We start from the raw sequence: 14,523 nt of genomic DNA, 5'->3' as shown, positions 1-14,523 counted from the left end.
AAAAGAACAATTGTTTAGTTTCAAGATGGATGCTTCTAAGTCTTTAACTGATAATGTAGAAGACTTTTATAAATTGTCATGTGATTTGGCTGATTTGGATGAAGAGTTATCTGATAATACACTTGTTGTCCTATTGTTGAAATCCTTGCCTGATTCTCATGTTGGTGTTAAAAATGCTATTAAGTATGGTAAACAATCTATAACCCTTGATGATGTGATGGAAGCATTGAAAATTAGGGATATAGAATTGAAAACTGAGAGGAAGGTAAAGCATGTTAGTGATGGCTTGTATATTAACTCTGATAATAAAACCATGCATGAAACTAAGAAAAAGTTCAACAAAAATAATAAGAAAAAGAAGAAGTTTGTTGCAAAGAACACTAATGTTAATACAAATCAGAATTTTAATGGAAAGTCTTATAATAACAAGAGGGTTTGTTATTATTGTAAAAAGGAAGGTCACATAAGAAAGTATTGTAGAGAGAGATTTCAAAAGTTGCAAAGTTAGAATGGAAATGAGAGAATGGAGGCCACACATGTGGCTGATGTTACTAGTGATGCACTAGTGGTTTCATCTTGTAGTGATCATGATGCTTGGATCTTAGATTCAGGCTGTACCTTTCATATGACTCCTAGAAGGGAGTGGTTTATCACTTTTGAGTCTATTAGAAGTGGTAAAGTATTAATGGGTAATGATCATGCTTGTGATGTTATGGGAATTGGATCAATAAGACTTAAATTGAATGATGGGACTGTTAGAGACTTAAAGGAGGTAAGACATGTACCTGGACTTAGGAGAAACCTGCTGTCCCTGAGTTAGCTTGATGCTAGGGGGTTTCATTATACCTCTAGGGATGGTTCTCTTAGGGTTATGAGGGGTAGTAGTGTAATTCTAACTGCTGATTTGAAGAATGGTTTATACTTCTTAAATGGAAGTGTGGTTTTAGGGGCTGCATCAGTCTCTAGTAGGGTTGTTAGTGAGGTGGAGCTATGGCATAGGAGATTGGGTCATATAAGTAGTAAGGGGCTTGGACACTTGTATAAAAGTGGCCAGATAAGTCTTAAGAAATTTAGCTCTTTGACTTTTTGTAATGTGTGTGCCATGGGTAAGCTCAATAAGACTAAATTCTCTCATTCTTCATTTAAGACCTCTCATGTACTTGAATATATACATTCTGATTTGTGGGGAAGTCCACATGTACCTTTATCTCTTTCTGGTGCCCAATATTTCTTGTCTATTATTGATGATTACTCTAGAAAGACATGGCTGTATTTTCTTAGGGATAAATCAGCTGTCTTTGATAAGTTCCTAGAGTAGAAAGTATTGGTTGAAAATCAAACTGAAAGGAAAATCAAGAAACTTAGAACTGATGATGGTCTTAAATTTGTGAATGAGAAGTTTCTGATTTTTTGTAAGGAACATGATATTACTAGACATAGAACATGCACCTGTACTCCTCAGCAGACTGGAGTGGCTGAGAGGATGAATAGGACAATCATGGATAGGGTTAGATGCATGTTGATAGAATCTGGCCTAAGTAAGAAATTCTGGGCTAAAGCTGCTAGTACAGCTTGTTATGTCATTAATAAATCTCCTTGTTCCTCTGTTGATTTTGAAACACCTGATTTTAGGTGGAGTAAAGTGCATACTGATTACAATTTGTTGAAACATTTTGGTTGTGTTTGTTTTGTTCATCAAAACAAGGGTAAACTTGAGCCTAGGGGTAGGAAGTGTATCTTCCTAGGGTATCCTTTAGGTGTTAAAGGATATAGACTTTGGTGTTTACAAGATAAGAAAATTGTAATTAGTAGAGATGTTAAATTCAATGAACTTGAATTTCTGAAAGTTGATTCATCAAGTGTTAGACCTAACTCCAATGATCTAGACAAGACTATATTTGAGGTGGAGTTAGGGGATAAATCTAAAACTATGGTTGATGAATCTGATCCTAAGGTTGAGGATGATGATTTAGAAGTTGGTAGTGATTCTTTTGATATTAAAGAAGAGCTTAAAGATGAGGATCCTTTAGATGGTTATTTATTGGCAAGAGATAGGTCTAGAAGAGAGATAAAGAGACCTTCTATATATGCTAATATGTGTGATTCTAATGGGAGTCCAAATCTGATTTCTTATGCTTTAAATGTAGTTGACCAGCTTGAGGGATGTGAGCCTAGAACTTATAAAGAGTCTCTTGGATGTGGGGATAGCAAGCTTTGGCTTGTTGCCATGGAAGATGAAATGGAATCTTTAATGAAAAATTAGACTTGGACTCTTGTAGATAGACCCAAAGGAAAGAAACTTATTGGTTGCAAGTGGGTTTATAAATTTAAGGCTGGTATTCCTGGTGTTGAACAACCTAGGTATAAAGCAAGACTTGTAGCTAAGGGGTATTCCCAAGTTGAGGGAATTGATTATAATGAAGTGTTTTCACCTGTTGTGAAACATACTTCTATTAGAGTGCTTCTTGCCCTGACTGCTCTCTTTGATCTTGAACTTGAACAATTAGATGTGAAAACTGCATTCTTGAATAGTAAGTTAGATGAGCATATTTATATGGTTCAGCCTGAGGGCTTTGTTGTGAAGGGGAGTGAGACAAAGGTCTCTTTATTGTTAAGGTCATTGTATGGCTTGAAACAATCTCCTAGGCAATGGTATATAAGGTTTGATGAATTCATGCTTAAGAATGGTTACAAGAGAAGCTCCTATGATAGTTGTATTTATTATTGTGAGTTTAGCACTAATTCTTTCATTTATCTTTTACTTTATGTTGATGACATGCTTATTGCATCAAAGGATAAATCTAAGATTTGTAAGCTTAAGTCTATGTTGAAATCTGAGTTTGAATGAAAGATTTAGGGGCTGCTAAAAGGATTCTTGGCATTGATATTCATAGAGATAGGCCTAGTGGTGTTTTGAACTTGTCTCAGGTTGGATATATTCATAAACTTATTAACAAGTTTGGACATGATAATATTAGGACTGTTAATACTCCTCTTGGTGCTCATTTCAAGCTTAGAATGGATTCTATTGCTGCTGTAACTAATAGATCATATCAAGAATGTGTTGGTAGTCTCATGTATTCTATGGTTTGTTGTAGGCCTGATATTGCTTATGCAGTTGGTCTTGTTTGTAGATACATGAGTAGGCCATGTGATTCACATTGGGATGCAGTTATGTGGTTGTTGAGATATCTGAAAAATTCTGCATCTTATAAAATTGTTCATGATAACTCTTGTGTTGATAAGTTAGACATTGTTGGATATTGTGACTCAGATTTTGCCTCTGATTTGGATAAGAGAAGGCCCATTACTGGATACTTGTTTACTCTTGGTGGGAATCTAGTGAGTTGGAAGTCCACCCTCCAACATGTGGTGGCTCTTTCAACCACTGAGGCTGAGTACATTGCTTTGTCTAAGGCTGTGAAGGAATGCATGTGGCTTAAGGGGCTTTTAGGGGAGCTTGGTTTTCATGACTTGCATTCTCTTGTTTATTGTGATTCCCAGAGTGCTTTGTGTCTTGCTAGGAACAGTGTGTTTCATGAAAGAACAAAGCATGTTGATGTAAAGTTGCATTTTATTAGGGATATTATTGCTAAGAGTTTAATTGATGTGTGTAAGATAGATACTTTCATTAACCCTGCAGATGTTATGACTAACGTTGTACCTGTTAATAAGTTTAAATCTGCCTTAAACTCATTGAAATTGATATCTCTATAATTTTGTTTTACATTGTTTTATATTTTATTTGATGGGTTGTATTTTCTCCCAGGTTTATGCATCGACAAAATAGCTAAGTCAAGGTGGAGAATGTTGTAAGGAGGGGTATTTTTGACCTTTTGCTTGCTGTTAGTGTCACACCCCGCCCGCCAGGCCCGGTTACCCGCCCGACGACCCGTGGGTGCGATCCGTCACAAGATCCATGGTTTTAGTCTATCAATAATAATAAATACAAATACCTGTAATCAAGAGCAAGAATAGTGCAATAATTAATAAAAAGGTTACAGGAGTCCAAATACTCCAATAAATATCCAAGAAATAATCAAAGGAAAGAATCAAGAATCAAATGTAATATCGAGTTCAGCGGAAGCAAAAAGAATAACTAAATAATCTTCATCTTCATGAGGCTTCATGCTCTGCAAGTCCATGTACCACTGTCTGTCTCACATCAGCTTCAAACGAGAAGGCTCTTTCATATGAATCATCTCCAACTTCCGACATTGTGCAACCATCTGTACAGTTTATATAATACATACAATGAAAGGAATGAGTTCCAACGAACTCGCTAAGGAACAAGCAATTCTCATATATATGTCAATACAATCCACGAATGCACGAGATGAAATGATATGGATGGTATGCGAAAATATGAATGCTACTAAGATCTAACTATGCAAGTCTCTAATGGCTGACATGCTTTAAGATATACACCAGCCCTCCTTTGGGTAAGTCTCATCACTCGATCCGGCAAGGACTGGTTACCTCTGTAGGGGATCCCGGGCAAAGGGGTAAGTCCACACTGGCTCTCAAACCGTGGCAAGGGGTTAAGTCAACACTCTCTCACCACAACCATTGGCAATGAGTACTGGCGCATGTCGGGGTTTCTAATCCAATGCAAGGTCATAATGGTAACATACTATATGAAGTCCAGATACTTCCCCTATGGCACCAAACAACTCGGTTCAGTATCCTTCGCAACCTAGGAGTGAGAATCCTCACGGACTGGCTACCTCTGTTGGACTCCACTCCTTAACCCTATGGTCATCCACATATTATTGGGGCGGATGCTCTCATGACTCCTCGCGACACCCGGTCCGCTCCTTGGACGTCCATGAGCCCAACCCTAACATATGCAACCCTACCATTACATGACCAATAGTGGACCACTGAGTCTCCGCACGGACTGATTACCGCTGTTGGATGAAACATAGTCACGTCACCATTGTCACGGGTCACCCGGCTTCAATTCCCCTGCCGAAAGGGTAATAGCATGTGGGGTACCTAGCCATGCAATTCTAGACACTCCTAAGTATATCATCCAGTAATCATGATAGTGCTGGAGACATCAGCAGGCATGTGTCCCATTCCACAGCCTTTTGATATCCCAAGCCAAGATATCCCAATGGAATACCCCTTCCATCTCAATCACACTACAACACTCTTTATCATATCATGAACAGTTGTGCAATATCATAAAAGATGAAGTACATCAATGAATACCACAAACAGCAAGTGTACAATAAGATTCACATACTTTATACAATTACAGCAAGTTACATGATCAAAGAATAGTAAATAGAACAACAGAATCATCATGTATATGTAATTGCATATAAATAAGAATGCATGTCCTTACCTGTAATTTAGTAGAAGTCCTCTAACTTGCAATCCAAAAACTATTATAAGACTTTTATTTGAAACAGAGAACACCTAGGCATAGGGTTACAAGAATGTATAAGAGTCAAGAGTCAAAACAATTCAAAAATCAAACCTACACAGTTACTGGAAACCAGCCGGTTGCTTGTGGCGGTTGCTTAAGTTAAGCGACCTCCACAAGCGACCGCCCCTGTTCGCAGACAGCTTTCCAACTCCGAAAATCAGACTTTTTATCATCCGATTTCAATCCGTTTTGGGATGATCTTAGTCCGAAATTCAAGCATAATAAGTCTAGAACAAGGGGGTAACAAGAAACCCTAAAATTAACAAAGATTTATTACCCAAATCATTCCCCTTGATGGGATCCATCCATTAAACAAATGCGGGGATTCGTTTCTGGACAGGATCTCATCAAGAACATTGGAAAGGGAGTACAACAAATCAATTGGGTAACCACCAACAAAATGGGGATGGGTTCATATCAATCAGAGGTTAAAAAGAAGAGAATAGAAGATGGAGATTCATTACCTTAATAAGAATCACCAAGAATAGAAGAGAAAAGGTTTCATATCATTAACAGCACTTCAGACCTGAATCCCGCACGTTTCCACAGCCGCCTAATCGCCCAAAATAGCAATCCCGAACATAATAATGCGTTAATAGGGCGAGGGATGCTATTTATAACGAACAGGGGGCAAAATAGGGCATTTTCCCGAAAGCAGAACCGGGCGGTCGCTTAAGGAGGTCGCTTGGTTTAATCAACCGCCACTAGTAACCGCCCCCAAGTATATTGCTATACAAGGGTGCTTTGCTCATGGGGTTGAAGACCAAGTACAACCAAACCCCAAATGAAGACATGGGGGAGATCATAGTCCGAAAAATCAATCATAATAGGTTTGTAACAAAGAGGTTAGGGTTTCATCATAACATATGGCTCATGAAAAGGTTATGATCAGGGAAAGAGAGGGAATGATTGTTATCAAGAAAATAACAAGAAATCATAGGAAATCTAGTTTATGTTAACAGAAACATTACCCATGAGGTTTCCCGCACATGGAAGGTTACAAGAGGTTTCCAGAAAGATCATTCAAGGGTTAGGGTTAAGGTTTCAAGAATCTATTAGCTAGGGTTAAGATCATGATGATGATCATAGATCTCAAAGAATAGAATGAGATCATGGAATAGATGGTTGCAAGAATGCATCATCTTCTTCCTGATCTCAAAAAGAACAAGAACGAAGAAAGAATAATTAGAAATCCTAATTAGGTTAAACATGGATCATGAAGAAAATATAGTGATCAAGTTTAGGTTAACACAAATATCACCCAAGGGAAAGAGAAACAAAGAATGCACAATCTGAAAAAGTGTTGGGAAGTTTCCAACAAATAAAAGAACAATAGGGTTTTTAGATATGGTTACCTCTCATAAGAGTTGGTTACCTCTCATGAGAGTTACCCATAATTAATTCTCACAAAAACAACCCAAGATAGATAAAGGAAAATCTCATTAGTATTTCAAAATAAAGAATGGAATTAGAAAGGGTCTACTAATGAGAGAAAATAAGGTTCTCAATTAAAGTGAAGGGAAACAAATTCAAATCATACAATTAGGGATTTACTAACAAGAATCCGTGTATCCCACGAAAAGACTAAGGAGAATAAAGATTCACCCTTAGGGCAAGGAATTTACAATCAAGAAAGGTTTTGGGGAGGGTCCAATGAATTAATAGAAAATAAAAGGGTTGCCAATTGTTCCAAAGAAAAACAAGGATCAACTCCTCAATCATGAGGACACAAGGGAAGGTCATGGTAATAATATGAGACCTTCCCCATAATAATAAAGATAGGTAGGAAATTAGGGAAAGTATCATTAAGAGCTTTGGTGGAATCAAATTCAAGGATCATCGCCATATGGCTTTAAGATCATAGAGTGAATTGGGGGATTCACTCTAGGGCTAAAAGAATTAAAGAAGAGGTTATTACAGCAGTGTAATACCCTTCTCATGATCAGAAAATCAGAAGTAGAGAAGAAAGAATGAATTAAAGAAGAAACGAATTGCATACCAACCTTTTAGAAGAGAAACCGCTGAAGAAACTTGAACAGTTGCTTGAGGATCTTCCTTGGCTTCGAAGGAGAGGATCTAGGGATCTTCCCACGTTCTCCAAAGACTTAGAAACAGATTGAGAGTGAAACACATGGAGTTCCCCCTTTTAAATAGCACAAAGAGTTCAAGAGTTACTAGGGTTTCACCGAACTGACCAAACTGACCCTGTTGGTTGATTGGTTGCCAAAGAGGAAGTTCAAAGGTCGATCCCACACTATCAAGAGGTTTAGAAACATAATGGGAATAGTTTACCACGAAATTAAAAGAAATAAAGCTTTTGAAAACCTTTAAAACAGATATTTACCAAAATGCCACTGCCTAGACAGCTTATTCAAAAATAGGGATTTAATGGGCCTAACTTCAATATTTTTGGATGGGCTTCTTTCAACACATCATACTACTTACCTAGTATGGAGGGAAGTCTTCAAAACAGGTCCAACTAAGCTCTTCTTCACAAATAAATAGTTCAACACCAAATCAAATAAGATTTCCATAAGGAAACACCATCATCAATTTTGGGTCAAACACCATATCTTCTACTGAGATGGCCCACAAAGACATCTTCCTAAGATTTTCAAAGATAGTAAAACTGAAATCACGGTCAAACTTCAAAGTCAACATTAAACAAAACCCGACTTCACCCAAAACACATCGGGTTTCCGGGCTAGATTTAGGCTGGGTGTCACAGTTAGGACTAGGCTGTCTTATTGATTTGTTTCAAGGGCAGGGTTGTCTTTTCCTATTTGTATTTGTATATTTCATTTGGGGTTAGGGTTTGGCTACCTCATTCGATCAATTGGTTCTCTCAGCTCTCATTCTCTCCTCTCTCTCTTCTTCTCTCTGGCTCTCGGTTCTCTGATGTTCTGCTAGCATATGACTCTCGGTTCTTGAGGGTTTGCTCTGGTTATGCTCTAGATTCTCTTCAAAATTCATGCTATACTATTGGATAATAGCTTCAGCTATTGTATGCGTTGAAGGCACTGTACAGAGGTGTTCTTGGCTTGCGCAGGAAAGAGGAAAGCTTCGGTTCAATTGTGCTGGTTACAGGTGTGGTCATTCCAAGTCTTGTATGTTCTCTTTGGTCCATGTATAGAGTCTTCTTGTCTTGATTAGGGCTGTAACTTGATCTGGCTATTTGAAGATTGCATGAGCTTGGTGAGAGCTCATCTCATCCTTGGACGTAGGTCGAAAAACCGAACCAAGTAAATCTCTGTCTTGTGGATGTGATTACTTTTCTTCTCTTCCATTATTGTTGTTATTCCGTTGCATTAGGTTAGTTTCCTTAACAATTTATTTATTGTTCTCCCTTCCCCTGGATCCTTGATCAGAGATATCTACAGTCGTGTCTCTCTTTGGTTAAAATTTTAATTTTACTTTTACTACTTTGATTATTTCCTTTCTACAATTTCTTGTTCTCTATATCCGTTCATCCGATCGGTGGACTGTAGCTTACGGCAAAGGGTCCACGGTCAAAGTCATTATAATTATACTTTCCTTCCCTAGATCCAGAGCTGACACTCGGATCACTTCCCTTTTATTTTTATTTATTTATTATTTGCATTTTTTCTGCCTTTGTTAATTATGCGTTGATTATGCTTGCTTTAATTTTCGTTTCAATTCGATCATATTAGATGTATGGATTAGGACCATTCGTTTAGTTTAATTAAGTAATTAACAAATTTTAATCATTGCACTCTTGCATTATTATTACGAAGTTAATTCTAAAGTGGTATATCTCCTTGAGATCGACCCGTTAGCTATACGATACCGTGCGCTTGTAGTTACTTTTAATTTCACAAACACATCCCTTCTCAAATGTCTATTAAATTTACAAACAGTGCACGTCATTAACTAATTTTGTTCGATCATGGTTAGATAATTCATAATCCTTAATTTGCCCCCTTATCTCTTCTGATTTTGCGGTATTGCCGTTAGTCTTGTGTGACTTTACAGTTTGTTCTTAATCTCGGTGACACTATTCTATATATATATATATATATATATATATATATATATATATATATATACCAGCTCTAGCTTGACATTAGATCTATTTCAAATATCTCAACTTTTTCGCTACAAGAGCTTATCTATACAACCCTAATCAAATGCACAAATCAACACCATCAATAAAGCCAATAATTTGAATATCTTGTGAAACAAAAATTTCCAATTTTTAAAAAATTCACTGATGAAATAAAAACACTAGAAAAACAAAAAACCCAAAAACACTCAAGAAAGTGCCCTCCAAACTCCCCCACAAAGCTGGTGCAGGCATGCCTGACCAGCAGAAATCTGTTTCTGTCAAAGTTTAATTACTAGAATCAGTAACTTTGTATGGTTAAGATTACAAAAATTCTCCTTTTTGTTTATGCTCTACTTCTGCTTTGCCTTGCCGGGGTTACAAATGAAGTTCGTGGCTGAATGGATTGGGCAATGAATGAACTTGATATTTTGAACTTTTTCCACAGTTTTTGCAACTTATTCAAGAGTAGGGGGGAAAAACTACTAACATCCAAACATATATAAAGAAAATGACTACAAGAAGGTGAGTCAGTACATACATAACATTTTAAGGGCATATTTGGTTACATGAGCCTGGAGATTCCGAATATCTAGAGATTTCAAGTCTATGGAGTAACAATTCATAAAATTAACTGTTTGGTTAACCCGGATCTATTGAATGAAATTTGTGGATTCATTTGTGATATTTGTGAATGTGCAAATGTTTAGCGCTTTTATAGTAGAGCGAAAATCTCTGGATTTCACCCCATACCCATAAATCTATAGATTCACGTTTTTAGTGTAAAAAAATGAATCTCTAGATTTCATGAATCCAGTAATTTTCACAACCAAACAGGTATAAATCTCACATTCGTGAATCCAGAGATTTAAAAATTTTGAATTCATATAACCAAATAGGCCCTAAGACAATATAACAAGCTTGTAGACAGCATTTCGAGGAAACATCAAAAAAAAATATATTGCTTATAGAGGGGAGAGAAAGTGAAGGGGCGGGGGGGGGGGTGTTATTGTGGAGGAAGAAATCAACTCATACAAACACCTGCAGGATGTAATATATTTCCCATGAAAATAATTACAAGATGTTCAAATTATGATCCAATTCTAAAATCTACTAAATGGCCTCCTGTGGGGCTTTGGTAATTTACATCCCCAGTATATCACTAATCAACAGATTGGTCAAATACCAAACCTTTTCAGCATACGAGTCGAATTCAATACCCTGAAGCCATCTCTATTTTGTTTACACACATCATTGCTCAAAGCTATCTCTATTTTGTTTACATATAATTGCTCAAAGCCAGTTAGTTTTCATGCCTGAGATGGTGTTTGGAGAAGGATTATCTGAGACCTTGGCCAACGAACGGTACTGCAGTTTGACACTCTCTGCATTGTCTAATGTCTTCACCACATACCTTCAGAAATTTTTTGAGATTAAAGAGGAACCAAACGTAATGCTAGTAAATTCAACCTTGACAAATCAATTCCACGTCATTAACAAAAGAATGCACATAAAGAGAAAAAGACTAAGCCTGTAAATTTTCCTTTCTCCAATTTCTGTTTTCTATACCAACGGGAAGCCATGAAATTTGATGCAACAACATGTTTCATATTGTTTCCATCAGTCTACTGATAGCTGTGCTGTGCTCGCTTATTCAAAGAAAAATGTAAGGTCAATGCATAAAAACTGAACCATAAAATAAACAAATGACAGCATATGGGAAAGAAATATTCAATGAATGATCCTGAAGTAACACAAAAGAAAGAAATACTGTAGCTGGTAAGCTTTAATGCATATTCTATTTCATGTCAATGTCTAAACATCATCCGAGAATTATGTTTTTCCATAACCATATACCACGACAGTGCCTTTCCACCAAGACTAAAATTTAATGCCATCTAGTCTGAAACTGAATAACCTACCAATATGAATGTTTTGCACCTGCAAGGCTATTGAACAGTCAAAAAGGAGACAAAAGTTTATTGCATGCCTCGAGTGCTGCAAGCGTGTAGTATTCTATACGTGCATTACTACACCAACTACCAAAATTAGATATAGGTGAAAATTGAGGTGAATGACTCATCATTCAATATGGAAAATTTGAGGGATGAATTTTCCAAACAATGTAACAGTACTCTGGAGCCAAGAAAGGGATGGACACTCTTGGAATGGGTTCCATTCAATTATGCTGGGAAATGAAGGCATAGACTCGAAACTGATGCAGTGGACACCCAATGATTAGGTATCGAAGATGTTCCAAGTTTAGCCCATATTTTGGGACAACTTATCCAGTGGACATCCACCCAGCTAGCCATCAAATCTGTCAAAAATATGCCACCAACCAGAAGAGCCATATCCCAGATTCGGAAAGAGGTCAAGTCAGCCTAAGGAGATTCAAACTTTGCCAGTTCTGGCATATTAGTATATGCTGAGTCTCCTGTTTTATGCGTCGCAAAGAAAATGAGCAATTTTTTACAAAATGGCACTTCAATAAACTCAGAATTAACTTGATACATTTTTCAGAAAATTACATCCAGAAGTGTTATTCATAGTTTTGCAATTTTCTATGCTAGGTCTGAAGTAAACTTGGTTGCCGATTTAACCTGTGTTCTGTTCATCTGGCGCAATCCACTAAATGCACAAGGAAATTAAGTTATGCCAGCTTAGTGGAGCTCAACTACATTTTCTGGATAATTAAAGTGATCAAATTTTTATTTTGCAAAGACAGCAACAAGGTTCAAGACGTAACTGACTTCACTTCCAAGGTATAAATAAGCTGAAGTTCCACGCTCTGGGTCAGATTAAAAGATGATAGAGATTCTTGTTGCCAACAAAACCATTCCTTTAACAATCCTATTCAATCACAAAGATGGAATGTCATGATATATTGGAAGAAGCGCTCGAAGCCCATCACAACTCACAAGTTCCCAAAAGCCTGATGTTTCACTATCCACATTCTCTAGGAAAACCCACGTCAGATATAGATCACCAGGTTGAGAAAATGATGCAAATGTGCATCCACTGTTGTTGCTTGGTGGAGAGGACTGATAGGGTGGTTGGAGGCATGGAAAGATAAATATGCTATACATGAAAAATGTCATGGCCTGTGACTGATCATCATATTGCTGTGGAAAGAAGAATAATATTAAGAGTTATGCTAATCAAACCCAATACACCCATCACTGGCTTATAGAAAACCTGTATTTCTAAAAAGTTGTTCCAGTAAGAGTTGGAGGAGGGATGGCCAAACTCAAGTTGAAACTTGTAAAATACCCATTCAACTGACTTCTTGCTTTTATACCAAGTGGTTGTACTGCAACAGCGAAACAAAATAGTACAACCCAAACCTACTGAGACTTTGACCTATAAACTGGAATACATTGTGAACTGGACATGCATCGAGAGCCGGGTAGAAACTGAAATCTTCCAGTAAAAGTTTGACCAAAAGAACTGAAATTTCGAACCATGGACAGCAATGGCAGGAAATATATGAAATATAAAATAAAGGGAACAAATTGATGATGGAGTAAATACATCAATGACTGTACAAATTAAAAGGCTTAGAGACTTGGTATCATATTCAAAAATCAGTTCAGTAGATGTATATTTCATTTAAACATGCGAAGTAAAAGTATTGTATTACTCCATTTATTTGGTGCATAACCCTACAAATAGTGATGAAAAAATATAGACCATAATAAGCAATCATGAAATGGAAAAAAGGCAAATCCAGGGAAATTACAAACCATCCATTCAAGCATTGTGTTGTTACAACAGCCTCACGTCCAACAAACCGTTGTGGCGTCCTCTTGTTCCCCTGCTTGATATTCTTGGCACATGTTATATTATAACTTCAAAATAAGCAAGAATAGAAAGAGGTCTCTATAAACTACCTTTATAATAACCCTATCAGTGACAGTAAATGGAAACTGAACACCTTTACCCCTTGAAGTTTCAACAGGAAATGGATCACCATAATCACACTTGTCCTGCAAGAATGAGGAATAAATTTCAAGAGTCAATGCCCTACATGAGAACATTTTAACTAGAAACTATATGCTAATTATGTAATATCCTGTCAGACACCCCCATATCTTGGTCCTTCTTAACAATTTCTAAGGTAAAGACCCAAAAAAGACAAACCTGTTCAAGTCTGTCCCTTCTTCTTTTTAATGAACGGCTGGATAGCATCTCTTCTTCACGACGAAATGCCTGAACTGCAGAACGAAGAGCTGTAAAATAAAATGGAAAAAGATTTAATTCAGGGACTTCCTATTTGCTCTAGTATCGTTGGATGCACAGCATGAAACTGAACAAACTGGACATGTATATCAACAGTTGGTTATGGTAAAAAACTAAAACTGAATCTGGGAATCGATATTTATTTTACTTAGGCATATATCGATATGCTTTGATAATGAGATCAGTTAATGCAAAGGTGAACTTGAACTAGGACGCAGCAGGAGATACATAGCAGCCAGGATCAACACAATAAAAATGAAAAAACTGAATAACTGAACTATTTGTTTCTTGCTTTCCAGTTTACTATGAAAGAAGAAACACAGAAAGATAAGAAGGGAATATCCAAGAAATGGGGACAGGGATAGGGATAGTGAGCTATCTCACCCTAGGGCCTCTCACCCATGATGTAAGCACAAACCCGCCCCCTGGCTGAAACCCTGGTTTGGGCCACAAGGCCCAACCAAAATGGCGTACTTCGGGCTGGCCAAACCCCTGTAGGGGCAAGTTGCTCATTTTTTTCGTCTTAAGTAGTTGATTATTGTTGCCCTCCTATACTATAGCTTAATTACTATTTTATCCCCTATACTTTTTAAAATTACTAATCCAACCTTAGACTTTACCTGTAATTGTTGTTGCTCCCCTACCGTTAAACTCCATTAGTTAAGTGATGACGTGGCAATTTTTATTTATTTAAATATCCCAAAATAACCCCTAAGGTTTTATTCTACTTATTTACATTTTATATTAAATTACATTATTACATTATTACATTAGGGAGTAG

The 14,523-nt window shown here is 37.1% G+C and overlaps 1 protein-coding gene across 3 annotated transcripts in view; it reads right to left on the bottom strand.

Moving 5' to 3' along the window:
• Nucleotides 1–10,529: 10,529 nt before the first annotated feature.
• The window catches only part of LOC149001800 (uncharacterized), a 46,340-nt gene continuing 42,346 nt past the window's right edge, over nucleotides 10,530–14,523 (bottom strand). The window contains exons 6-9 of one of the 3 annotated variants that reach the window (XM_089136383.1): nucleotides 13,644–13,732; nucleotides 13,394–13,489; nucleotides 13,247–13,317; nucleotides 10,530–10,914 (exon numbers count right to left, since the gene is read on the bottom strand). In XM_089136383.1, the coding sequence (XP_088992509.1) occupies nucleotides 10,794–10,914; nucleotides 13,247–13,317; nucleotides 13,394–13,489; nucleotides 13,644–13,732 (377 nt within the window). In that variant the 3' untranslated portion in view covers nucleotides 10,530–10,793. Of the gene's footprint in view, nucleotides 13,318–13,393; nucleotides 13,490–13,643; nucleotides 13,733–14,523 lie in introns of all 3 variants that reach the window. The other 2 variants (XM_089136381.1, XM_089136382.1) reach the window with 2 other exon arrangements.

The sequence above is a fragment of the Hakea prostrata genome, chromosome 10, assembly GCF_041222555.1.
Source record: "Hakea prostrata isolate BN-2017 chromosome 10, UWA_Hpros_2, whole genome shotgun sequence".
Classification (NCBI taxonomy): domain Eukaryota; kingdom Viridiplantae; phylum Streptophyta; class Magnoliopsida; order Proteales; family Proteaceae; genus Hakea; species Hakea prostrata.
Note: the sequence above shows the minus strand (reverse complement) of the source record. Positions and strands in the feature narration are given on the sequence as shown.